This window comes from Pecten maximus, chromosome 8 (genome assembly GCF_902652985.1).
Source record: "Pecten maximus chromosome 8, xPecMax1.1, whole genome shotgun sequence".
Classification (NCBI taxonomy): Eukaryota; Metazoa; Mollusca; class Bivalvia; order Pectinida; family Pectinidae; genus Pecten; species Pecten maximus.
In genome coordinates, this window is record NC_047022.1 from 18,457,551 (window position 1) to 18,485,197 (window position 27,647).

Below are 27,647 nucleotides of genomic sequence, written 5' to 3' on the forward strand. Positions count from 1 at the left end.
TCCTGAAACTGTTTTAACGTCTCAAACTGTGACAGTCAAAACTTTGATTTTAGGTAAAATTTTAGGCGCACAGCCAAATCTCGCGACATAAAGCTTCCGCTCTAGACTGGATTACCTGCCGTAGTTTTTCTACTCTCCGCTAGGCTTCGCTTCGAAAATACAACTATCATGAGCGCAACCTAGCGGAGAGAAATGGTACTAAGGCAGGTAATCCAGTCTACTTCCGCTCCAGATAACAAAAGGGACATATGTGCGTGATGTTGCGAGATTTACCTATCCTTCGAATCTCTGGTTATATTTAATTAAAAAATCATGGTGGAATTATTACGGAGAATATGTGTGATTCTTGACGAGATAAAGTTCGTATTAGAATTCGCCAATTCTTCACAAACACGCAATATGACCGATAGATAAGTAATTTTTCACGATCTTTGGGACTACATCCTGGGACTTGACGGGCCGGACTTGACAAGTCTTCCGCAGTTTACGCATGCGTATTAAAAATATAAGTTTGTCGGTTTTGGTGACTGATGTGAAGCGAAAGTGGCCTTGTCAAACTCGAGAAGGTGATATTCAAGGCCCTACAAGGATGTCAATGGCACTCTGACATTGCTAGTTGGGTAAGTAATTTAATTGGTTGATTTTGCATTAATTGGATCAACAGAATATTTTTTTAATCGTTTCAGTGCATTACGCCAGTACCGTTCTAAGATCATACCTAAGTGCACAGGCGGATGACAGTTTCCTAAGCTGATATCAGCAGAGACTTGTATATCACAAGTCACTTGTGATATACAAGTCTCTGATATCAGTAAATAGGCCTAGGCCTAATCACTAAAATAAGTATTTATGCAGATCTTAAAACACACTTAACTTAAAATTACCCAATTTTATATTGTTTTATATTTTGTAATTATCTAAATAGACCTGGACCTACCAGGCCCGAGTTTTCTGTGGCTCTGACACCAGACATGATCGAAGCTCCAGGCCAGAGGAAACTCGGGCTACCAGTACCAGGCTTTTATAGTTAACAATGTTTCAAAATCTCTCAAACAAGCCCCTGTGAATATGACAATGTACTGGGATAAATAATATTAATAATGTAAGCAATTTATGACATTAGCATGAAATACAACAATTTAAGAAATTAAAATATATTAAGATATAGAGGATATCTAACAGTGTCTTCAGTAATACCAAATATATTTCACGAGTGGGGCTAATATTTAGATATTTTTCACGAGTGCGCGCAGCACTCGTGAAAAATATCTAAATATTAGCCCCACTCGTGAAATATATTTGGTATTACTGAAGACACTGTTAGATATTCTGTTTATTACATTTTTTATCAACGAAAAACCTACCCCGTATGCTAACTAGGCCTACAGCGATAATTTGTAAACAAAAAATGTAGCTCCCCCTGTCCAGGTGCTGAGATATATGTCAGGCTCTCTGATTGGTCAATTATTTTGGTATTTTCTAATCATTTATTTGATTGGTCAAATCAGCAAAAGTGATATTTTTCACTAGTGAAAAATATCACTTTTATAGAATGAATAATTTTTGATATTTCACTGGTAAAAATGTAATAAAGGTCTAATATGGCACATAATATATGATATGATGTTTGTGTTGATTATGATTAATATTTTGGCACTTGAATTATAATATTGAAATTATCACAGATAATAAATGGCAGCTGACATGTGTAGCAAGTGAGGGAGGGGGCCTTCCCTACCTACAGTGCAATTACATAGTCATTTTCCACATTTATACCGTGCAGGAAAGAAATTACAAAAATAAGATAAATTGAGAATACAAATTATCATAAGATCTTAAAAGACTTCGTTGGAGGATTTTGTTATAAAAATGAGATAGACTAGTTGAAGCTATTTAAATTAAGTAGATTAAATGAATTTGAATAACGCAAAAGCCCTTTAAGTTTATTGCATTTTTGCAAAGGAAATATAGTCAAACTGATCAAACTTATATTTTCACTGCAGCGATGAGCAGTGAAAATATAAGAATTAATATAACATATATATTTCATGAGTATGACAGCTAGAATATCAATATTTTCACGAGTGCAAAGCACAAGTGAAAAATATTGAAATATTCTGTCATACGAGTTAGTATATGTTATATTTAACAGGAAATCATTCAATTTTCTTTTTATTGCATTTCATTTTAAAAACAAAATCTAAAACATCAAAAAATTAATAGGCTTAGTGTCAAAAAGTGCGGGAATCAGTATTAACATTATCTTTTTGTGACGTTATTCCACGTCAACTTGACAGCGCCATTTTGAAAGGACTGAGCAACGCAATTTAAGCGTTTTCTGCTGGAGAATCTGTGCATTAATAGCTAACGTCAAGTGAGTATTTTGTAAAAAAAAAAAAAAAAAAGTCTGAATATTTCAGAAATACAGCAAAATAACCAATTTATCTATCTCTGCTTCGACTGGAAAAATCGGCAAGTTTCAATGGAGTAAATACAAAGGTTCACGCAGATTGGTCAAAATCGAAAAACTTATATTTTCACTGCAAAACTTATATTTTCACTGCAAAACTTATATTTTCACTGCAAAATCCTATATTTCCACTGCTCATCGCTGCAGTGAAAATATAAGTTTTATTAGTTTGATAAATTTCTATATTTCACTGGCAAAAATGAAATAACAGTTTTTCCTTTTTGACCAATCAAAGTGTAGAGAAAACTGGTCTCTTGAATATCACCAGTCCTCTCTTGAAGACTTATGACTGCTCCCATATCCCAAAACCCAACAGTGCAGTGATAAGTACTCACGTTTAGTGGCTTCACATATACATTGCGGGGCTCAGGATCAAAGAAACAGCTCTCTGACACTCATGGAATTATATACCAGTTCACGCGTGGAATGAGTTCCAACCAAGGGAGATAACTCCCCAGGTTTTATGAAGGCCCCCTCCTGGACTCTGTACACTCCCTGGGAAGAATTGGTGGGCGTCTTAGCATTCATAGATACAATGGCATGGAGGGCTCCAGATTCCAGTCTTGATGATCTTCTGAGGGATAATGAGGGTGTGGGCCCCCTAAAGCTAGATCTAATCCTATATATAACTGCTGTTAGATGATGGTCAGAGGGTTTTCACCCTCAGAATTCTTAACTAACATTTAAGATGGTTGCCTACACCTACCATCAAAATTTCACTGTGGATAGAAAATTTCTATTTCATTTTCAGTGAATATCTAGGCCATGAAGAAAGAATTTAAAAGAAAAAAGATATTTCGTCTAATAGATTATTTTACAAAAAATCCCAAATATGCTCAAATATGACCCTGTCTGAAAAATACTAAGAAAATTGAATTTTGTGAGAAACCAATATTTGTGGCACGCTTATTCTATATACACAAAGAAATTAACACTCTTTCTTAATTCCATATACGGTAAGTGTTTTATTTATTCATGGCAATATTCACGGCAATATTCACCATCAGAAAATCAACAAAACAAAAAAATCTACGAAAGTAGTAGTCTGAACTCCTTTTGGAAGGCTTCATTTTCAAATTCACACCAAACTTTAAAATTTTACACAGGAAAAAAACAGGGATGTATTTTGATAAAAAACCTATGTCTCGTTTTACTATCCTTAAGCATCATCATGATGACCTATATTAGTCGTGCTTTGTTCGTTGTTGTCCACTGTGCGTCAACTTTTCACATTTCAAACTTCTTCTCAAATTCCAACTGTGTGATTGAGCTGAAACTTGCATGAAATGATCTGGAGGTAGTGCTGACCAAGTTATTTTTCGGGTCAGTCAGAAAATCAAGATGGCCGCCATTGCAGCCATCTTGAAAAACACATTTTAAATTTCTTCTCCAGTTCAACCGGTGCCATTGAGTTGGAAATTAGTGAAGATGTAAGGCAGGGGAGCCAACAAAGTGCTGTTATTTTTCAGCCTCTTAAAAACTTTAACATGGCAGCCATGGCAGCCATTTTGTAACATGATTGCGCAATCATGGTTTTCCTGAACAACACCAATTTCAAACTTCTCAAGTTCCACCATTGGGATTCAGCTCTAAATTACCTGAAATGATCCCGAGATGGTCCTGATCAAATTTTGTTATTTTTTGGGTCGGTCCGAAATCCAAGATGGCCACCATGGCTAACAGTGCCACTATAATTGCTACAGAGTATCTATACTACAATAGTATAAAGGTCTTTAGAGTCAAACGACCGTTAAGGCCCATGGGCCTCTTGTTATAAAACAGTGTTGTATTGTAATGAGGATTTGACATGTATTCCTTACCATTCATACTATATTTGTGCATCTGCTTACCTTAACCTTTGCCCTACATTAACCATGGCCACTGTATGTCAACCATATGAGATAGGGCTTTCATATTTGCCGTATGTTTTTCTTGTGACAAAACCTTTCCATTAATAAGTACTACATTTCCATACCTGTGGACCTTGACCGTGACATACTTTTGAAAAATTAATTCCGATTTTCATCCCATTCGTCGAGCTGTGTTGTCTTCTGACAACTGTTGTTAACTTTAAATAACAAACTAAGATATGTCCTATAATATACATTATAATATAGGGACCCGACCCTCCTGGCTTACTTTTGGGGTGGAGGGTGGTTGAGGGGGGCCGGTATCTATTATTTGATTTCTTTTATGATTAATCCAAGATTAAATAGGAGTAATCCATCTGTAACGATCACTTTCCGATATGTTTTTGCCAATTGAAAAGTTGAAATCCAGAAATTCAAGGATCCGTATGACCATATTATGCACATCACCACCAGTACTGCCTACGAGAAAATGTTTACCCTCTTACAGAAAACTTAATTGAAGTTTGCTTTCATCAAATTAAGTTATTTCCAGTACGAAGTAGGTAAACTCTGAGCAAAAAAAATTGTGAAATCGAAAACAAGAGTTTCCCTGTGTTGTACTACCGAAGTACATTTTGCAGGAATTTAAAAGTTTTGAGGTATTGGCGTGTGACCGTCTAGGTGGAGGCTTCATGTCTATGAAGGCAAGGTTCAGTTTAATTTCCCCCAAAAAATTGAAGATGCATTCATATAGGGATTTTATGAAATGTTTATTGGGTCTGGTAAAAAAGATAATAGTTTAATTACTAGCTCGATAGTGCTGTTATATATTGTTTCCAGGTAAATTTTGGCAGTTGCCTTGGCCATTTTACTTAGAATCACAGAAGAACATTTATTTAGTATTTGTCTTAAAAGCAGATAAATAGGAAATAACATAAATTTAACAGGAAAGTAACTGTATACAGTATAAAAATGGTGGAACTCACTACTTTAACATAAAAATAGGTTTCCAATGATTATACCAGCAAAAAAATGGTGAGAATCTATGTAACCTTAACAGAAAAATATGAGATTGGAAGTAGTCGTCCCTCTACCATAATATAAAAAATGATAGGACTCTAGTCTACAGTACTGGTAACTACTTATCTAGTCTAAAGTACTGGTAACCACTTATCCAGTCTACAGTACTGGTAACTACTTATCTAGTCTACAGTACTGGTAACTACTTATCTAGTCTACAGTACTGGTAACTACTTATCTAGTCTACAGTACTGGTAACTACTTATCTAGTCTACAGTACTGGTAACCACTTATCTAGTCTACAGTACTGGTAACCACTTATCTAGTCTACAGTACTGGTAACCACTTATCTAGTCTACAGTACTGGTAACCACTTATCTAGTCTACAGTACTGGTAACTACTTATCTAGTCTACAGTACTGGTAACTACTTATCTAGTCTACAGTACTGGTAACTACTTTAAAAGTATAATACATATTGGGACTCTAGTCTACAGTACTGGTAACTACTTTAAAAGTATAATACATATTGGGACTCTCTAGTCTACAGTACTGGTAACTACTTTAACAGTATATGGGTAATACATATTGGGACTCTCTAGTCTACAGTACTGGTAATTACTTTAACAGTATAATACATATTGGGACTCAAGTCTACACTACTGGTAACTACTTTAACAGTATAATACATATTGGGACTCAAGTCTACACTACTGGTAACTACTTTAACTGTATAATACATATTGGGACTCTCTAGTCTACAGTACTGGTAACTACTTATCTAGTCTACAGTACTGGTAACTACTTTAACAGTATAATACATATTGGGACTCTCTAGTCTACAGTACTGGTAACTACTTTAACTGTATAATACATATTGGGACTCAAGTCTACTTTACTGGTAACTACTTTAACTGTATAATATATATTGGGACTCTCTAGTCTACAGTACTGGTACGTAACTACTGTAACAGTATAATACATGTTGGGACTCTCTAGTCTACAGTACTGGTAACTACTTTAACAGTATAATACATATTGGGACTCTCTAGTCTACAGTACTGGTAACTACTTTAACAGTATAATACATATTTGGACTCTCTAGTCTACAGTACTGGTAACTACTTTAACAGTATAATACATATTGGGACTCTCTAGTCTACAGTACTGGTAACTACTTTAACAGTATAATACATATTGGGACTCTCTAGTCTACAGTACTGGTAACTACTTTAACAGTATAATACATATTGGGACTCTCTAGTCTACAGTACTGGTAACTACTTTAACAGTATAATACATATTGGGACTCTAGTCTACAGTACTGGTAACTACTTTAACTGTATAATACATACTGGGACTCTAGTCTACAGTACTGGTAACTACTTTAAAAGTATAATACATATTGGGACTCTAGTCTAAAGTACTGGTAACTACTTTAAAAGTATAATACATATTGGGACTCTCTAGTCTACAGTACTGGTAACTACTTTAAAAGTATAATACATATTGGGACTCTCTAGTCTACAGTACTGGTAACTACTTTAACAGTATAATACATATTGGGACTCTCTAGTCTACAGTACTGGTAACTACTTTAACAGTATAATACATATTGGGACTCTCTAGTCTACAGTACTGGTAACTACTTTAACAGTATAATACATATTGGGACTCTCTAGTCTACAGTACTGGTAACTACTTTAACAGTATAATACATATTGGGATTCTCTAGTCTACAGTACTGGTAACCACTTTAATAGTATAATACATATTGGGACTCTAGTCTACAGTACTGGTAACTACTTTATCAGTATAATACATATTGGGACTCTCTAGTCTACAAAACTACTTATCTAGTCTACAGTACTGGTAACTACTTTAACAGTATAATACATATTGGGACTCTCTAGTCTACAGTACTGGTAACTACTTTAACAGTATAATACATATTGGGACTCTCTAGTCTACAGTACTGGTAACTACTTTAACAGTATAATACATATTGGGACTCTCTAGTCTACAGTACTGGTAACTACTTTAACAGTATAATACATATTGGGACTCTCTAGTCTACAGTACTGGTAACTACTTTAACAGTATAATACATATTGGGACTCTCTAGTCTACAGTACTGGTAACTACTTTAACAGTATAATACATATTGGGACTCTCTAGTCTACAGTACTGGTAACTACTTTAACAGTATAATACATATTGGGACTCTCTAGTCTACAGTACTGGTAACTACTGTAACAGTATAATATGTATTTGGGGGGATTCTCTAGTCTACAGTACTGGTGACTACTTTAACAGTATAATACATATTGGGACTCTCTAGTCTACAGTACTGGTAACTACTTTAACAGTATAATACATATTGGGACTCTCTAGTCTACAGTACTGGTAACTACTTTAACAGTATAATACATGATGGGATTCTCTAGTCTACAGTACTGGTAGCTACTTTAACAGTATAATACATATTGGGACTCTCTAGTCTACAGTACTGGTAACTACTTTAACAGTATAATACATATTGGGACTCTCTAGGTCTACAGTACTGGTAACTACTTTAACAGTATAATACATATTGGGACTCTCTAGTCTACAGTACTGGTAACTACTTTAACAGTATAATACATATTGGGACTCTCTAGTCTACAGTACTGGTAACTACTTTAACAGTATAATACATATTGGGACTCTAGTCTACAGTACTGGTAACTACTTTAACAGTATAATACATATTGGGACTCTCTAGTCTACAGTACTGGTAACTACTTTAACTGTATAATACATATTGGGACTGTCTAGTCTACGGTACTGGTAACTACTTTAACAGTATAATACATATTGGGACTCTCTAGTCTACAGTACTGGTAACTACTTTAACAGTATAATACATATTGGGACTCTCTAGTCTACAGTACTGGTAACTACTTTAACAGTATAATACATATTGGGACTCTCTAGTCTACAGTACTGGTAACTACTTTAACAGTATAATACATATTGGGACTCTCTAGTCTACAGTACTGGTAACTACTTTAACAGTATAATACATATTGGGACTCTAGTCTACAGTACTGGTAACTACTTTAACAGTATAATACATATTGGGACTCTAGTCTACAGTACTGGTAACTACTTTAACAGTATAATACATGTTGGGACTCTCTAGTCTACAGTACTGGTAACTACTTTAACAGTATAATACATATTGGGACTCTAGTCTACAGTACTGGTAACTACTTTAACAGTATAATACATGTTGGGACTGTCTAGTCTCAAGCTACCATATTAAAGTAACTGAACACATTTTGTATACCGTACAATGATCATGAAAAGAATTAAAGACTGATACCTTTTCATGATGTGTGTAAAGTAGAAAAAGGGTGGTTGTTTACCTTAACAGAAAATAGAAACTTTTGAGGGCCTGCAGGGATTATTTGGAGGGGGCCATCATCATCATGGGGCCAATGGCCCACAATTTTCCTGAATAACCCACCTAATTAAGAAAAATCCTTCAAATTTCAATAAATGGCCTATAAATTTGATTACAGATAGTTCATTTTCTTGAAAATGACCCATCCATTCGGTAACCCAAAATAATCAATGGGCTTGTTTATATGTACTGTGTAGTAGAAAAATGAGTGACTTCTGTACCTAACTTGAGAACGTGACAACTTTGATAGAGAATGTGAAGTTATTTGCCCTTTAAATGTCCTTGAAGTGTTATAATACTGTACATCCTTATGTCAATATTATAGGAGGGCAAAAAAAAATCCAGGATGGTTATGTTTTGAACATTTTTATCCTTGACTGGAGATATTCAGCTACCATGACCATGACACAATTGTAGTTACAGTGACATTATCAAGGGGATCATATTACTAAATGGAAACTTGTCATGGCTAAATTTAGTTATTTGATGGGAACATGGTAGCTTTTAGATATTTTCAAGCTGTAGCTGTTTATTAGCCACAATTTGGTGAGAAATGATGATAATTATTAAGATGAAGTTTCATTCCAGCATGTTAAGTTGTAGTGGATTGATTTATGAATGTTACTTGAAGTGTCCCCCAGATTTCTATAGATGGCAATTTGATATCGGTTATCAGTAAGAACAGGTATGCTTTTGTATTGTGGTACTGTTTTCACTGGCTCATGATTTTAGATTTTATCAAGACACAATGTTTGTGAAGGCTTATCTTCCTCTAGCGAAGGCCATTATGATTGAATTGACTGGATATAAATTAAAAGTTGGGATGTATAGCTGTATGTACCAAGGATTAATCTACATTAATATTTACATGTGTCATTTTCCTCAGGTTTTGTCTAAGACCCAGGATTGGCATGTAGATTATCACTGATACAGCTCAGCTGAGCTCATTATACAGTAATCCCTCGTTATACCGCCACCTTTTGTTCTTGTTGTAATTGGCGGTATAAAGAGGGTGGCGGTAGTATCGAATTTGACAAAAACAAAAATGTAGGAATCCAATGTCTTTTATTGTGATCAATCAGAAAACACAAACATTTCAATTTCAGGTACTGAACAGTATGAGTGTCTAAACATGGTTATTGTTTTTGCAGTTTGGTAAAAAAATGACTGATATGCTTTTGTCGCATATTGTCTGTGATAATTTCCGATAATTTTTTTGAAATCATTCTGCAAGAGTCTATTTCTAATTCTGTTGTTTTGTCCGACGTTTCTAAAAATCGCATTACACAATGTGAGTAGAATTCATAACTTGTTTTATTACAAAACAAACATTCCTCTTGTCAATACCGATGACGATTCGATCAGCGAATAGAATCACTGAAGCGTAACTTCACCTGTGCTTGAATGGGGAAGTACCAGTATCTAAAAATAGAACACTAAAGAGTTCCACGGCGATAAAAACATGGCGGTGAAATCGAGGGAAATATACAGTGATTCGGCACATTTGTTCTTGAAAGCATATGGCGGATGGCGGTATGCGAGGGTGGCGGACTTAACGGGGGAATTAAAGAGTGCAAAAATCCGTTCTAGGGGACAAGGTGGCGGTATGCGAGGGTGGCGGTATTATCGAGTGGCGATAGGTCGAGGGATTACTGTACATCATTGATAACGGACATGTAGTAGTAAACAAAAAAAGTATAAACTAAACCTAAGGTGTGCTGTAAGTAGGACAATGTAATTGGTTAAACATTGTTTGTATTAACATTTTTGAGAAAAGTAGTAGAAGATTTTATAGTCTTTAAAATATTTTTTCAGAGATCAGTGATCTAAACTGTTGATTGATGTAATTATTATGATTATGTGTTTAGTCATTGTTTTGTTTTCCCAAGAAATCATATTTTGCAGAGTTCCATTTGTGTATTATAGGACATTTTATTTTTAAGTTTACTGATAGAAAGCTTGCTAGAGTGTGATATCCTTGAGATAATTTGCATTCAGTGACTGACATGAAGTCGCTTAATTAGTTTACAGCATGCCTTTCCTAACATATCTAAGTAAGAATTTTAGAGTCTTTCAAGACAGCTTTAATTAATGAGTTATGATAAATGATTCTCAGAAATAATTAAAAATAAAACAAAATAGTTTTGTATTTATTTTTGTTACTGGCTGCTAATACAATGTATATGATTTAATTTCCAAACTTGAATATAAACGATCATTGGCCAATCTTGATAAAAAAATTTTTTTTTTTTTTTTTTTTAAGTTAGTGAGGGAGGCATTCAAGCAGGGAAGTAATTTTTCTATAGAAATTATCTCCCCTTAGTTTTTGTTTCCTTACTGTGTTGCTAAATGTGTCGCGTGCAAAATGTGTTGTCTGGTCAAAAATGTCACTCGCACACTTTTCTCCCAATGAGATTTCTAAAAAGATGACAAGTATGCATAAACTGACGATGGAGCTTAGGCTTATAATGTGTTAGTTATTGACAACATTTGTAGACTTGATTGTTAAAGGGGCGGGGCATTCATTTGAATAAAGTTTAGGTCGTCAAAATTAAGCTTACTGGAAAATGTGTATTTTTTCCAAGTAGTAAAAGTTATAATGTTTACATTAATACGGCAGATTTACTCTCAAGATAGAGCAAAGTTCTTCGAGTATTAAACCCTGAAAATTCTTAATTTGACCCAAGTTTCACTAATTACCACAAAAACATACAGTATTTGTATAAGATACACCTTTTTCCTGTATATTTCGGCATTAATTACATTACATGTAGGCACAAACAATAATCATCGTTTGGACATAGATTTCAACAATAGAAATTGCTCATATTTCTGATGTCTGAACGATGTAATTCCCCCTTTAATTTATTGTATTCACAAGAGTCATCGACAGATCAGGAGATGAAAATCTTTTAGCTGAATTTATATTCCTGAATTTTTCAGGAGTCATTGATAAAACTTTTAGACTTGAGTGTGAATATTCATGGTATATTTTAGGAGTTATATTGGAATTTTTTTTAGATGAGTGTAACTGTTTATTCATTGTATTTTTAGCCCACATCATTAGATGGTGGGCTATTCAAATCGCCCTGCGTCAGTAGGTCATCAGTCCATGGTCCGTCATCCATCCGTCCGTAAAAAAATCCTTGTTAATATATTTATTGAAAAGTACTGGAGGGATATTTCTGAAACTCTATGTGTAGGTTTCCCTTGGTCCCTAGTTGTGCCAATTCAATTTAGATGTTTGATCAGAAAAAGAAAATGCTGACAGGTGGTCATCTTGGATTTTGAGAATTGATGTTTGTTATCGCTATTTATTGAAAAGCACTGGAAGAATGTTTCTCAAACTTAGCATGTAGGTTCCTCTTGTTCTTGTAATCACATTAATAAGAAAGAAGGGAAAAATAGAGAGAAGATCAGTCTGACATAGATCCAGTAAAGATCATTCAGTTGTGGGCACCAAGATGATAGATGTTTAGACTTGAATGTTTCAACTATTCATTGTGTATTTCAGGAATTACTGATAATGTTTAGACTTGAATGAAATTATTGTATTTATCAGGATCCTTCCCAACAGCAATACTGATGAGAAATGGCGGACAGTATCCAACCAGAACAGGATGAAACTACTGGAACTGTCGGTGGAGATTTGATAGTTAATGGGCAACAAGATGGAGATGTACTAGGGGCAACATTGTGTAACTCGCAGCATTCACAAACTGGTAATTATGTATATCCTTCCGGTTCCTTTTCCAAAAATCAGTGACATATTCTGAGAGCCCAATATTTATACCATAGTATCATCATATGAAGTTCCACACCTGGTCACATTCTGGTGGTCATTTTTCAAGGTCAAAGGTCATGTTTGACCCTTCTGCATGAAATGTGTTGCAGCAGAGGAGTTAGGGCATCTATATCTTAGACCTTTTCTAGTTCCTTCTATAAACAACCATTACTATATATCCAGAAATCAGAATATAACCAGGCAAGAATGAAACGGAAATGTTTTCTCTTTTTTTTTCAGTGGTTAATATTGCTGAGATTTCTAACCAAGTATTCCAGAAATCCTCTAGTGTTCAAAACGTTCAGATGACCTTTAATGTTGACCATGCAGAAAATCTGGTATTCGGCGAAGGAGGCAGTATCTTCAATGGGGGAGGTAAGTTTAACTTAACCATTGTGAGCAAATTTAAACAACATTTTTTATGTCCTCCACATAAGTTCTGTTATCATGAAACCATATATCCAGATATTTACATAACAGCTGTGCTGTTATACTATATGTATAGTGAAATAATTATTGCTGGATACTGTATCCTTGGATTTACTGGTCTAGAATTATAGATATTTCTTATTACATGACAGTTGACCAAGTTATCACCTGTAGACTGTTTCATGTATTGTTTACCAGTTGATATGATCTGTATCATTTCTTGTGTTTGCAGAAAGAAAAACTGTGGATTTACCAAAGCAGAGCTGCTTAATAAGTATGTATAAGGAAGTTTTGCTTTTTCTTTAATTTATCTTGCTACTTTCAATGTAGACAATGAATGTTTAGAAGATTTAAATGACTTGTTAATATATAACAATCGGATCATTAATAAATGAAAGAAAATGTTTATATTGGACGAATTCAAGGTCAAGGTCAAGGTCAAGGTCACTTGCTATTTTTAGCAGACGCCAGGTAGAGATTACTTGTCTTTTTAGCTCGTCTCTTCGAAGAAGAGTGAGAGCTTATGTCGTCACTCCGGCGTCGGCGTTGGTTTTCCAAATGTTAAATTTTTGGTGCAAGTGTTGAAAGGCAAAGTAATTTATGGTAATATGGTCCCTGTGGGGGTCAAACTATCCCCTGCCGGAGTTAAACTAAAAGATTTTTTGGAAAAAACACAGATTTTTGAAAATTTTTGAACTTAGAAAATTTTTGCGTTAAGTTTTTGGTGCAAGTGTTGAAAGGTATTAATACATCACTTTATAATTGTACTACGGTGCTGATAATTGGTAATAAACTCCCTCTTGGGTTAAACTATCCCCTGCCAGAGTTAAACTAAAAGATTTTTTTGGGGAAAAACTTGAATTTTCAAATTTTTGGACTTAGAATATTTCTGCGTTAAGTTTTTGGTGCAAGTGTTGAAAGGTATTAATACATCACTTTATAATTTTACTAGGGTGCTGATAATTGGTAATAGACTCCCTCTTGGGTTAAACTATCCCCTGCCGGAGTTAAACTAACAGATTTTTTGGGGAAAAAACCAGAATTTTCAAATTTTTGGACTTAAAATATTTCTGCGTTAAGTTTTTGGTGCAAGTGTTAAGAGGTTTTAATACATCACTTTATAATTGTACTAGGGTGCTGATAATTAGTAATAGACTCCCTCTTGGGTTAAACTATCCCCTGCCGGAGTTAAACTAACAGATTTTTTGGGGAAAAAACCTGAATTTTCAAATTTTTGGACTTAGAATATTTCTGCGTTAAGTTTTTGGTGCAAGTGTTGAAAGGTATTAATACATCACTTTATAATTGTACTAGGGTGCTGATATTTGGCAATAGAGTCCCTATGGAGTAAGACAATCCCTTCCTGGAGTAAAACTTTAAAAAAAAAAATTGGATTTTTTCTTTTTAAATCTGTGTTTTTAGGTCACCTGAGACAAAGTCTCAAGTGACCTATTCTAATCCCCTTTTGTCCGTCGTCGTGCGTCGTGCGTCGTGCGTCGTCCGTCCGTAAACAATTTACATTTTCGACTTCTTCTCCAAAACCCCTAAACCAAATTCCATGAAATTTGGCAGGAAGCTTCTATGGCTAAAGGTCAACCAAAATTGTAAATTATATGGTCCCCACCCCCCAGGGGCCTGAGGGGCGGGGCTAAAAAGGGTCAAATTGACTAAAACTTCAAAAATCTTCTTCTCTACTCTCAGATATGGTGGAATCAAACACTCTTAATAGATGGAAGGGTCTTAAGGTGCTTTACCAAAATTGTAAATTTCATGACCCAGGGGTCTCACGTTTGCCCCTGGGGAGGGGGTAAACTTTACTATAGTTTATATAGGGAAATCACATTTTTGACTTTTATTTGTTTGATTTGTATTGGAATTCATTCTAATTTGGTAAACATTGTCAGCATGGGATGACAGTTTGATGGCATGCACATGTTGGCCCTGACTGACCCCCAGGGGCTAATGGGCAGGGCTAAAAAGGGCCAAATTGACTGAAATTTCAAAAATCTTCTTCTCAAGACCAAAATAAGGTGGAATCAAATACTCTTTATAGTTGGAAGGGTCTTAAGGTGCTTTACTAAAAGTGTGAATTTCATGACCCTGGGGTCTCAAGTTTGCCCCTGGGGAGGGGGGAAACTTTACTAAAGTTTATATAGGGAAATCACATTTTTTATTATAATTTGTTTGAATTCTATTGGAATTCATTCTAACTTGGTTAACATTATCACCTTGTGAAGGCAGTTTGATGGTATACACATGTTTGCCCTGACTGACCCCCAGGGGCTAGTGGGCGGGGCTAAATAGGGCCAAATTGACTGAAATTTAAAAAATCTTCTTCTCAAGACGGAAATAAGTTGGAATCAAATACTCTTTGTAGTTAGAAGCATCTTAAAGTGCTTTACTAAAATTTTGAGTTTCATGACCCTGGGGTCTCAAGTTTGCCCCTGGGGAGGGGGTAAACTTTACTATATTTTATATAGGGAAATCACATTTTTGACTATAATATGTTTGATTTCTAATGGAATTCATTCTAATTTGGTTAACATTATCAGCTTGGGATGGCAGTTTGAGGGTATGCACATGTTGGCCCTGACTGACCCCTAGGGGCTAATGGGTGGGGCTAAAAAGGGTCAAATTGACTGAAATTTCAAAAATCTTCTTTTCAGACCGAAATAAGATAGAATCAAATACTGTTTATAGATGGAAGGGTCTTAAGGCGCTTTACTAAAATTGTGAATTTCATGACCCTGGGGTCACACATTTACCCCTTGGGAGGGGGTAAATTTTACTATAGTTTATATAGGGAAATCATGTTTTTGAATGATTTGTTTGATTTCTATTGCAATTCATTCTAACTTGGTAAACATTTTCAGCATGGGATGAAAGTTTGATAATATGCAAATGTTGGCCCTGACTGACCCCTAGGGGCTGATGGGCGGGGCCAAAAATGGTCAATTTAATTAACTGAAATATTTCAAATCTCAGGTGACCGTTAAGGCCCATGGGCCTCTTGGTTTGTTTTTGTTTTTAAATCTTTGGACTTTGTGTTAAGTTTATATTGTGAGTGTTGAAAGGCATAGTAATACATGGTATTAGGTTCCCTGTGGAGGTTAAACTATCCCTTGCCGGAGTTAAACTGAAATATTTTTTTGGGGGAAAAACACATTTAAAAAAATTTTTTGCAAATGTTCAAAGCTATTTAACACATCACTTTATGATTGTACAAGGGTGCTGATATTTGGTAAAAGAGTCCCTATGGAGTTACACTATCCCTTCTTGGGGTGAAACTGAAAATAAAACAATGTGAAAATGCTCACAATAGACAATCTATACCGGTCCACATTTTTCAAGGGAGACAACTCTCATTAGGATAATATTTTGTCATAAAATTGAAGAAATATGTCCAAAAGCAATTACATTTGTATTTAATATATTCATTTAATCTACAACAGCATAGCTTGTCTCCCGAATGTTTGTCAATGAATAATTTATATATATATAAATTGGTATGGTTTTGAAAATGGCATGAATTCACAAAACATAATCTGATCAAGTAAACAATATAAATATTATTAATGCAATTTGCGAAACCATTCCAATTAATATATTTTAATTATTTATTGACAAACATTTGCGAGACGAGCTATGCTGTTCTCCAACAGCTCTTGTTTGATGATATACCTTCTACTTATCTTGGAGGAGTTCTCCAGTGTTAGATTAGTAACAGGTGTGTAATACTGGCCCATTGGGCATTTTGTTTCTGATACAAGCTAATCTCTCTATCATATCTTTGTTTATTTATAGGTCAAACAAAAGCTTGGGTTAAGGATCAAAAGGATAAATGCCCGTATGTACCTACAAGAGCCATTGCAGTTGCCAAAGAGAAAATTTCAAAGAACAAGATCTTGATAATTAAAGGGAATTCTGGGGATGGAAAGACTCGCTTAGCTGTGGAACTGCTTCACTGGCTGATGAATGGAAGTGACATGGCCAGCCGACATAATCAAGAAGCTGATTGTCCACATAAAGAACCTCTTTCTCTCACAAACTTGATGACTTGGGACACTACAATCTCGCCAAATTCTCATTTAGCTGTATTGTTAGATGATATGTTTGGGTATGGCTGTGATGTTCAGAAGGAGATTGACTGGTGGAAAAAACGTGAAAGTTTTATTCAACCCTGTTTACAGGGAGCAATGAATGAGAGAGCCAATTGTTTGATTATAACCATGCGAAATGACATTTATAATGAACACAGATCCTTGTTAGACAGACAGGGCCTTTTTACGCAGGAAAATGTTATCGATCTGAGCTCTCCTGAATTTCTATTGGAGGAGGAAAAGAAAAGTATTTTACAAATGTATACAGCTACATTGGGAAATTTTCAACATTTTTCTGAGGTGGAAATTGCTGAAGTTTTAAGGAACTCCCCAGGAATTGGATTTCCAGAGTGCTGTCGGGTTTTCGCTTCTTCTCCAGAATTACAACAAGAGAGGGTTAACTTTTTCAAACATCCGCTAAAATACATGAGAGATGTGATCAAAGGGAAATTTCATGAAGAGCAACAAAAAGCACTTCTTTATCTTTTTCTGTCCCACGGACAGGCTCATGCAAAACATCTAGATTTAGAAAATGAAAATATGGACCAAATAACTGTTGAAAAAGTGTTCAATATGTCAATGTCGGAAAAAATTCAAGAGAACTTGAAAGGGGATCTAGGTTCAAAACTCCAATGTATCAAGAAAGGATTAGAATCTTTGTGTGGCTCCTTTGTAAGGAAAGAAAAAGGAGTGTATTACTTTTTCCATGACTCCATACATGATGCTGTAGCTATACTCTATGGTGAACTTACACCTCAGGGCTTTTTGAAGAATTGCAACAGTGAATGTTTACGTTACATTGTGACATCAACGTGTAAAGAAATGTTATGCAAGATCGTTGTGGATGAGGACATTTATGAATATGTGTATCAACGAATATTTGAAGAACTGAAGTCAAGAAATTCTACAAAATACAGTGTCATAGCCTCTCTTTCACCATGGAATGATGCTCAGTTTTTGACAGGATTTTTTGACTGGATTGATGGACAAGTTGATGGACAAGTTGATGTGCCGGAGGATTTCCGCTATCAAACGAAATTAGGAAAAACAATGAGTGATGAGGGTGACAATGTTTTTGATACAGAAATGAATGAAGATGAAAGATGCAGTTTCTTTGTAGTTGTCGCAAAAGTAAATTCCTATTGCTTATTGAAACAACTGATTGACGGAAATCTTGCCTCTGCTGGGGAATTGAAGGAAGCTTTGGAGCAAGCACTAAGCTCAGGAAGTGAAGAGAGTGTATCACTGTTGTTGGAGGCTGGTGTGACACCTGATTCAAGGTCATGCTTCTCTGCTGTGGAAGGAGGAAAGATAAATCTACTACGGAGGTTAGATCAATATGGCATTATCCCGACATCCAGGGCAGAAGTTTCAAGGTCAGTTTATCAGTTAGAAGATGTTAATGTGTTTCATGAGGCCTGTTTGTTCCAGCATGATGAAATGGTTCATTTCTTACTGGAGAAATATCCGTCTCTGTTGCAAGAGGATGGTCGCTATAGCTACAGTAGCCTCCATTTCATCGCAAGGACAGGAAACACGTCACTTTACAAACAGATGGAACGACTTGTATTAGAAGGTTTCACTGGACAAGACCATCAGTACATCGAGTCTCTCCAAGACGTGGATGGCAAAACTTTACTGCATGCTGCTTGTGCCTCGGGTAGCTTGGAACTTTGTGAATACCTGTGTGTGAAATATTCATCTCTGATGTCAATGAAAGACAGGTATGGACGCCATGCTCTGCATTTCACTGCCATGTCTGGAAATTTGGAATGCTTCAAATATATCGCAGCTCTTACCCTGAAGGGCAAGACCCAGGAGGAACGTCAAAGCTTGATGGTAGCATTAGTGGACAACAAGTATCAGAGGACAGTCTTACACTGGGCTTGTGAGTCAGGCTGTAGAGAGTTATGCTCATTTATATGTGAGGGACACCCATACCTGGTATCCCAGATAGACAAAAATGGACTTCATTGTCTTCATTTTGCAGCTGTAGCATCTGATGTAGCCTGTTTTGAAGCATTGACCAGATTTGTTCTTTGTGATAAGCCTGAGTTAGAGAGTAGAAATTATATGGAGAGTCTGCTGACCAATGACCGGCGGTCAGTTCTACATGTTGCCTGTCAGTCTGGTAATTGCGATCTTGCCATGTATCTTTGCAGTACATATCCATCCCTGCTATCTCTTAGAGATAAAAATGGCCGCCACTGTCTTCACTACACAACTGAGGCTGGTAATGTAGAATTTTACAAATGTATTGAGTCTCTGGTTCTTAGAGGCATGAGTCACTTGGAGCGTAAGCTATTCATGGAAAATGTCACAAGTCTGTATGGCGGTACAGTTCTGCTTAGGGCTTGTTGGTTTGGGAGCAAAGATATTTGCATGTATTTGTGTGAAAAATATCCATCACTTTTATCTATTAAGGATAAATTTGGTATGCACTGTATCCACTACACAGCTATGTCATGGAATCTGGACTGCTACAAAGCTATCGAAGCCTTAGTCATACAGGAGGAGTCGGCCAAAGGAAATAAAAACTACATGGAAACCTTGGTAACGGATCGTGGTGTGTCGGTCATGGATTTGATCACTGGAGAAGAAGAAGACTATAAGAAAGACTTGTATAATTACGTGATGAACTCAAGTAACCGTGCCTCAACTCCTAACCGCAGCAAGAGCAGTCCCTCTAGTGTTAGAACAAGACGGTTCTCATCACAATGCTCTTCATACTGATGGATTAACTCGGTGCTGTGCCAGTGAAACTGAAGGAGAAATCTAGCTAAAGCAGTTCACGTTCAAGTAAGATGGCCATGACTCGACCACCAAATCTGTGAATGAATCATACATATTCTTGTGGAGATTGGAGTTTCCTCCAAGTTTTACAACAATTATGAAACAAACTTGTATCTTTGCTCATAAATTTTGTAAAATTTACATTTATCATAGATATGTTTGCTCAAAGACTCTTAGAAAAATGTCATACTTTTTATCGAATTTTGATTTCATATTTATCACTGCAGTATGCTCTTTCACACACCCCATCTTCTACTCCTACAACATAAGAGGCCGCTGGTCGGCCCTTTTTCTGTCGGATATGATTTTGCCGACTGTTACACGGCCCCTGTCAAAAGTATTTTGCCGTGTAAAACCTCCAGTATTGTTTGAGTACCCATTTTCATGACCCACAATTCAAGGTAAACATCACAATAAAGGATCAAAGGTTGAAAGATGATTTTTGCAGTCTGACTTGTATCCAGACTGTAACTTGTGTATTGCCAGAAGCAGATACTTTGTAAATTTTATTCATATCAATATATACTCACTTTATGAAATGTATGCAATGGATGTTTTGGTTAGTGTATTTTAGTGTTCAACTGACCCCCCACGACCCTTGGCTTTTTGCAGGATGACTACATTATTATCATCTGGGCCCAGTTGTTCAAAAGGTGATTAGGCTAATCACATTTTAACAACATTTTTCAAATCCTGATATGATAATTTCTGGTAGAACTAACTTGACAAAACTTTATGAAATTCTATAATTCTTAATTCTCTTCCAACTGGCATAATTTAAAGATGATATACTCACAGGTTTTGCAAGAAATTAAAACTGAAGTTTTCACTAATCAAGTGATTAAGCTAATTACCTTTTGAACAACTGGGCCCGTTGTATGTATTTGTTATGTAGCCAATCTTTTCTAAGCATCGATGGGCATTGTATTACATTTTATGTATTTTAGGTTCATTGAACTTCGTTTTAGTACCTTTTTACATGGCTTGATGTCTAATTTACTTATATTTTGTAAATATTTTTATACATACATATATTTTTACTTGATCTGAATAAGTATAAATTATGCTTATGTAAATAATGATCTCTAGTTGATTATTATTGTTTGTTTATTAATTGATTATTATTAATTGTTTAACAATAACATACTGGCCTGGTTTATAGTGAAATATATGATGGAGAAGAAATGAGGGAAGAATGATTAATGAAGACTGCTTGTGGCAGACTCTTCCAATGTATGTACATTTTACCTTGATATTATTTAATTGTATCAATTCTGCTACATCAACATGAAGTTTAATTTATGTTCATGTCTACTTTAATCTTTTACACAGCACCATGGCTTTAATCATCAAATTATCATTGACTCACCTGGCTAGAAGGGCCAAGGTCAGCTTTTGCCATACTGGAGTGTCCATCCATTATCCGTCATCCGTCGTCTGTGATCTGCTTGTATGTCAATATTTTCTTCAAATGACTTCTTCTTCTTTACCGATGATAACTAAATTTTAACTGGAAACTTCCCCTGGTAATGGGGATTCAAAATTGTACAAATGGTGGAGGTAATACCCCAGAGGGCTTGGGGGCAGGGCCAAAAGGGAGCAAATTGGCTATATTACTATAAACGACTGCTTCCCTGGATGTTGGGGATTCAAAATTGTACAAATGGTAGAGCTAACTGGGGCAGAGGGATTTGGCCAAAATGGGGAAATTCGGCTATATTGCTTTAAACAACTTCTTCTCTTAGACTAGAACTATGCACTAGATATCATTCATACTTTTCCCTAAATGCCGGGGATTCAAAATTGTACAAGTTGTTGGTCAGACCTTTCAGGGGCCTCATGAGGGGTGTGGCCCAATAAAAGAAATACCCATTAAGGGAAATATAGCAAATTCTTTAAAATCATTCTTTTAATTCTGTAGGAATGAAAGAATTTGGTCCATATTTGGTCTGATGCATACTTTGGTGAAGGGAAAACCATTTTATATAAACAAAGAGGCTGGACCTCCAGGAGTCTAAAGGATGAGGTCCAATAGGGGAACAATTTCAAATTCTTCAAAATCATTCTTCTGTTACTTTTCCAATTTGGTTTGAACCATCCTTGAGTTGAGGGAAATAAATTTTGTACAAACGTTGGTATTAGGGCTCCTGAGGGGTGGGGCCAATTGGGGTTATTTCTTTAAAATCTTTCTTTTGTAGGAATGACAAGATTTTTGGAGATATTATAGGGTGCCCTTTAGCAATCACTATGTCTATCTATCTGGCTGTCTTTTTGTTCATCAGCAAATTAGTTCCTAATTGGTAACTTTAGAACTAATTAACCGATTTACATGAAATTCAGTCAAGAAGTCACAATTCACAAACATACAAACAGTTAAAAAATCGGAGACAAAGGTCAATGTCCTAAGGCCAAAAGGTCAAGTTCAAATTTTGTATCTTTTCACTGATGAATATTTTGTTGGTTGAAATTAAACAAGGAGTCAACTGACAAAATATCTAGGTCACTGGGTCAAAGGTCAAGGTCATTCATACTCCATGGGAAATGTATTGCCATAATCAAGGAGATATCTAGGAAAGTGACAGGCCCAAGCCCTCTGGGCCTTTTGTTTTAATTTAGCTGTTCATATAATTAGATATTTTTTGTTCATTCATTTGAGATATATTTTTTAATTGAGAATATTTCATGCATTGATGTGATTAAGGTTGGTATTATGAAATCTTGAGTAACATATTTACCATTTACAAGACAGAATTAACTTTTTTGTGCAGAATTTGGTAAATGAGATTGACTAATCTTGCTAACCAGTTGGTTATTGTCCAAAAAGCTCAAGGGGAAATTTGTATTGTCTTCAGAGTTTCTTAGTTAATTTAGGCATTTTGAATGAGAAATATTACTCTAATGACTAACACTATTGGAAAGGACATTCATTCATCAGAACTTCAAGATTTTGACTAAGCAATTCTCAGAAAGCTCAGGTTTTACCTAATTCAAAAGCCTATTTTGATGGATTTTCTGCAGGACAAAATTTCCTGACAATTTTGGTGAGGTCCACTACTGGTAGTGGGATCAGACAGAAGGTGCTTAGTCTTATTTGGACTAACCAATGCACCCTTACTACTTTAGAATTTTCGGAAGGTTGAAATGTTTATGGTTTCCTTTAAATGTTTGAAGCAGAAAGGGTGTGTTTCAACAACTATGAAACCGACCATAGTCTCCTTTATTCATTTTTGAAACAGACCATTGTTTCCTTTATTCATTTCTGAAACAGACCATACTTTCCTTTATTCATTTCTGAAACAGACTATAGTTTCCTTATTCATTTCTGAAACACAGTTTTCTGCATTCATTTCATATAGCATTTTCATTGTATTCAAAAGTGAAAATTGGAACCCTTGAAAGATAACATACACAGGAAATGTCTTGGAATTTGGCATAAATGCCTTGATTTGTCCTTTAAGTCTATTAAACGTGTTATTTACATGTAAATAGAATTTTAGTTTCGGATTTTGTGCAGTTAGTTTCGGATTTTGCCAATTTGCTGGCTCTGCTTTGAAAGTTAACGCTGCCTTGTTTTCAATTTCCATGTGCTCGCAAAGGATGAAGCTTCTTCAAAAATTTTTACATGCTCATGTAAAGCTAAATATTGTTATTTGCTCACCCACCCGCCCTCCCAGTAGAATTACTAGGGTGTTCTTGGTTATATGCTTTTTGATTCCACTTTGTTGTTCTTGTATATGTTCTATGTACATTTATTATTCTGTCAGGGCCCCTAAAGTTTCACAAATAGTACAAGTTGAACACTGTCATTGTCATACAGTGTATCCTTGTGTTTAAGATCACTACATAATGTGGATTATGCACATTTGTCATTTTTGGTGCATAATGGGTTGTGATGTAATATTGAGGTTGTTTTTTTATGCTTAATTGGTGTACAATAAAGCCAAATGTGTGTACTCTTGCCTTGCATTATTTTGATATTAGAAACAAAAGTAAAACAGAAGATAATTATTTTTTCAAAAATATTCAGAAAAAAAAGATTTGCAGAATGTTACGATCATGAGCTTTATTCAATCTCTATCTCTTTTTTTTTAACGATTGTTACAGGCGATGTGTTTATAAAATGTACTTGCTATGGAAATTCGACTATGTATCAAGCTTAATTAGTACTTTGCATGATGCTAAATGTCTGTCAGATTTTCTCCAAAAGTTGGTCACTGCCTCAACTAAAGTCTTGGAAAAGTCAGTGAATTTAATGACAGTAAGTCCTGTAAAAGTCTTCGAATTCAAAGTCTCAATGTCTGTAATAACCATGAATTAGATTTTTATGACACGTTTAGTGTTAATTGTTATAATGTATAGGCCACCGTGTACATGTACATATTATTTGGTGCATTGATTTACTAGCCTTGTTTGTGATATTTGATTATCAAATTTAAAACATTTAATGTAAATTTAATTTTTTCATTCATGTATTTGTTAAGATAAAACATATAAGCATGTTAAGAAAATAAAGTTAATATATATTATTGATTTTTGTCTGAATTATTTCACATAATCCAGAGCATTGTGCTAGAATTGTCATTGAGCAATCGTCCCAGGTCCATTCTATATATCTAGAAAAATAATGACCTTGTTGACCTTTGGAGATGACATTTTGATGTATTTGTGTTCAGGTTGGATCAAGCACATAATCATCATATCTTTATGCACTTTATAATTGTTGGCTATACTCTAGACTAACTAAATGCCATCAACATTGGTGAGTTATTAGTATGCTGCAATGAGGGGTACCAACAAATGTTCGCATAATGACCTTGGCATGTTTTTAAGGTCACTGGGGTCAATGTGTTACCATCTTTAAAACTTCAGAACAGATATGATACCAGAAGTACAAAGGGATACAAGGCAGAAGATTGTTGACATGTATAGGTCTCTATCAAGTTTGTTAAAATGAATGACCTTGATCTACTTTCAAGGTCATAGGGACAAACTATGAACTTCTGAATAACTTGCAAGAAGAAAATGCATGCATTATTTCGCCAAAAACATGTTAATAATATTATGAAGGTCTCTAGTTTGTTCAAATGAATGACCTTGACATACTTTCAAGGCCACATAACTGAAAGTGTTAATTGATACTTAATTCACATGTATATCATGCTAAGAGAATGATACTTCTGATTTGTTTGCTGGGCTGTTTTAGGACCATGTGATGCATAGACTCTGATCTAAACACTTATATTTAATACTTGGCTAAATGAAAATTCTCACTCTTACAGATGTACATAAAATCTGCTCACTAAATATGACCATAAAAATAGGCAAAGTACAGTATGTTGTCTGACTTTTGAGCGAAGTTATACACATGCATCATCAGTCGCTCAAATATATTATTGACAAGCCGATTATTCAAATAGATTCATTTATATACATATATATGTGCAGTGAACCTCGTCATTCACACCGGAGTCTGAGATATCAATATTGGATGTCTTAACTCACAAAAATAATGCTCAATCAATGTCTAGTGAGAAGAAAAAAATCTAATGAAGGAGATGGTATGCCATAGTGAGTTTTCGTGAATAAATTATACAATAATGTAGGTTCACACGATTCTTCTTTGAAAATTAAAAAGATGTTATGCTTAGCACATCAAAGAGAATGCTATTTAAGCAACAGCTTTTGGGCTACTTTGGTTACAGCTGGAGGGAATGAGAACCGCAAACAGGTGATCCGTGATTGGTTCTAATTTTGCAACGTGGCTGTCCGTGTGAACAACACGCTTTGTGACGAACCCTACCTACTAAAACATTCCAACGATCAATATCGGTTGAGTACCACATCGACGGTCAAGATGGTGAACATGAGTCTAGCGGCGGTGCTGCTGTTACCGATTTTCTTTACTGCATGCTTGTCTGAAGGCGAAACAGGAACCAATACAGCAGTTGTGGAGGTAATGTTTTCAAAGGTTCAAATAAATCGGGCTCGCATAGCTGAATTATGTCCTTACGCCGCTAAGCATTGTTGCATTTTTCGTGCGGGATTGGGAATGTGAAAAGTTAACGTACATCATATATAAGCCTATCGGTACGTTACTCTGTTGTAATTGTTAGGCTTGCTCTTCATTATTTATTAACCCATATTCACCGTAGGAAGGCAACATTCCCTACGAAATCCACAGGGACCTGGCACAGATACACAACCTATTGCCCGTGATAAGAATTTGTGGCAAGTCACTGTGGTACTGTATTAGGGCCTATAGGACTTGTGTATGAATGGAAACCTGCTGCCATCTGAGTCACACTGACACATGTCTTGTTTGGAATTGTGTGATCGTCATCCAATTATCAGTCATACCTTGAGACAACGCACCAGGAACATTACACTGTAACAGTTTCATTTGCTTTACATTTCAGAGTTGCAGTGGATGACGTTTGAATCGTTTTCCTGCTGTGAAGAGATTTGTATATGAAGATGTCAACGCTGGATTGTAGTATCCTTCAAACAGTGAAGGCATTTTTCAGATGCCAACAGATTTGAAATATATTTCTATTGAGCATGTATAAGATATATGCCCCCCACCTGAGCATATTGCAGGATAAATCTGGTAAATTAAGACCAGGGCTTTTTCTGGGGGCTTTTTGGGGCTGTTTATGGGCCCCATTCCCAATTGAAATTATTTCATATTTAAGCCAAATTTCCAAAACTTGTACTGTAGTTTACTCCTGGAGAAAATCTTTCTCAATTCACCAATTTTCTTCCCAAAATGAGACAAAAGGCCCTTTCCCAAACCAATGAGAAAAAGCCCTGAAATTGTTTATATGGGTGATGCCTTTCTGCCTGGTAGGGATTATAGGTAGTGCTACATTTGATGTAATGTAACCCTGGTGAATACTAGCTGCATTATTCCACTCGGCTAGAGAGATCTTCTCTTTAGCTCGATCGGTGGAGTTTAAGACTAGTAAGCCAGAGGTCCCGGGTTCGATCCCTAGGGGAGGCAGTGATTTTAATGTAATCAATCATATGCTCTGTTACAGTATTATACTACATACAATACAGATATACTATATTCTATAGTATAAAGTTAGATAATTCTGTGTATTACAAGATATACTTTATTCTATAGTATAGATATGAGAGTGTGTATTACAAGATATACTATATTCTATAGTATAGATATGAGACTGTGAATTACAAGATATACTATATTCTATAGTATAGATATGATACTGTGTATTACAAGATATACTATATTCTATAGTATAGATATGAGATTGTGCATTACAAGATATACTATATTCTATAGTATAGATATGAGACTGTGCATTACAGGATATACTATATTCTATAGTATAGATATGTGACTCTGTATTACAAGATATACTATATTCTATATTATAGATATGAGACTGTGCATTACATGATATACTATATTCTATATTATAGATATGATACTGTGTATTACAAGATATACTATATTCTATAGTATAGATATGAGAGTGTGTATTACAAGATATACTATATTCTATAGTATAGATATGAGACTGTATTACAAGATATACTATATTCTATATTATAGATATGTGACTGTGTATTACAAGATATACTATATTCTATAGTATAGTATGAGACTGTGTATTACATATTCCTTGACAAAGTAACAGTCCAGGTGTTGAGTTCCGCAAGAAGTCTGGAGCTCCACCTGTGTTGATCATCAACGAGGGCGAGGAAAATGAGGAGGTAAAATGCAGTTA

General features: G+C 35.3%; 1 protein-coding gene across 1 annotated transcript in view; it reads left to right on the plus strand.

Annotated features, from left to right (window-relative positions):
- The first annotated feature begins 253 nt into the window (after positions 1-253).
- Positions 254-27,647, plus strand: part of LOC117332673 — a 31,646-nt gene continuing 4,252 nt past the window's right edge. The window contains exons 1-7 of the mRNA XM_033891670.1: positions 254-620; positions 12,350-12,509; positions 12,812-12,946; positions 13,233-13,274; positions 16,805-25,846; positions 26,310-26,386; positions 27,558-27,633. Of these exons, the coding sequence (XP_033747561.1) occupies positions 12,380-12,509; positions 12,812-12,946; positions 13,233-13,274; positions 16,805-19,833 (3,336 nt within the window). The 5' untranslated portion in view covers positions 254-620; positions 12,350-12,379 and the 3' untranslated portion in view covers positions 19,834-25,846; positions 26,310-26,386; positions 27,558-27,633. The remainder of the gene's footprint in view (positions 621-12,349; positions 12,510-12,811; positions 12,947-13,232; positions 13,275-16,804; positions 25,847-26,309; positions 26,387-27,557; positions 27,634-27,647) is intronic.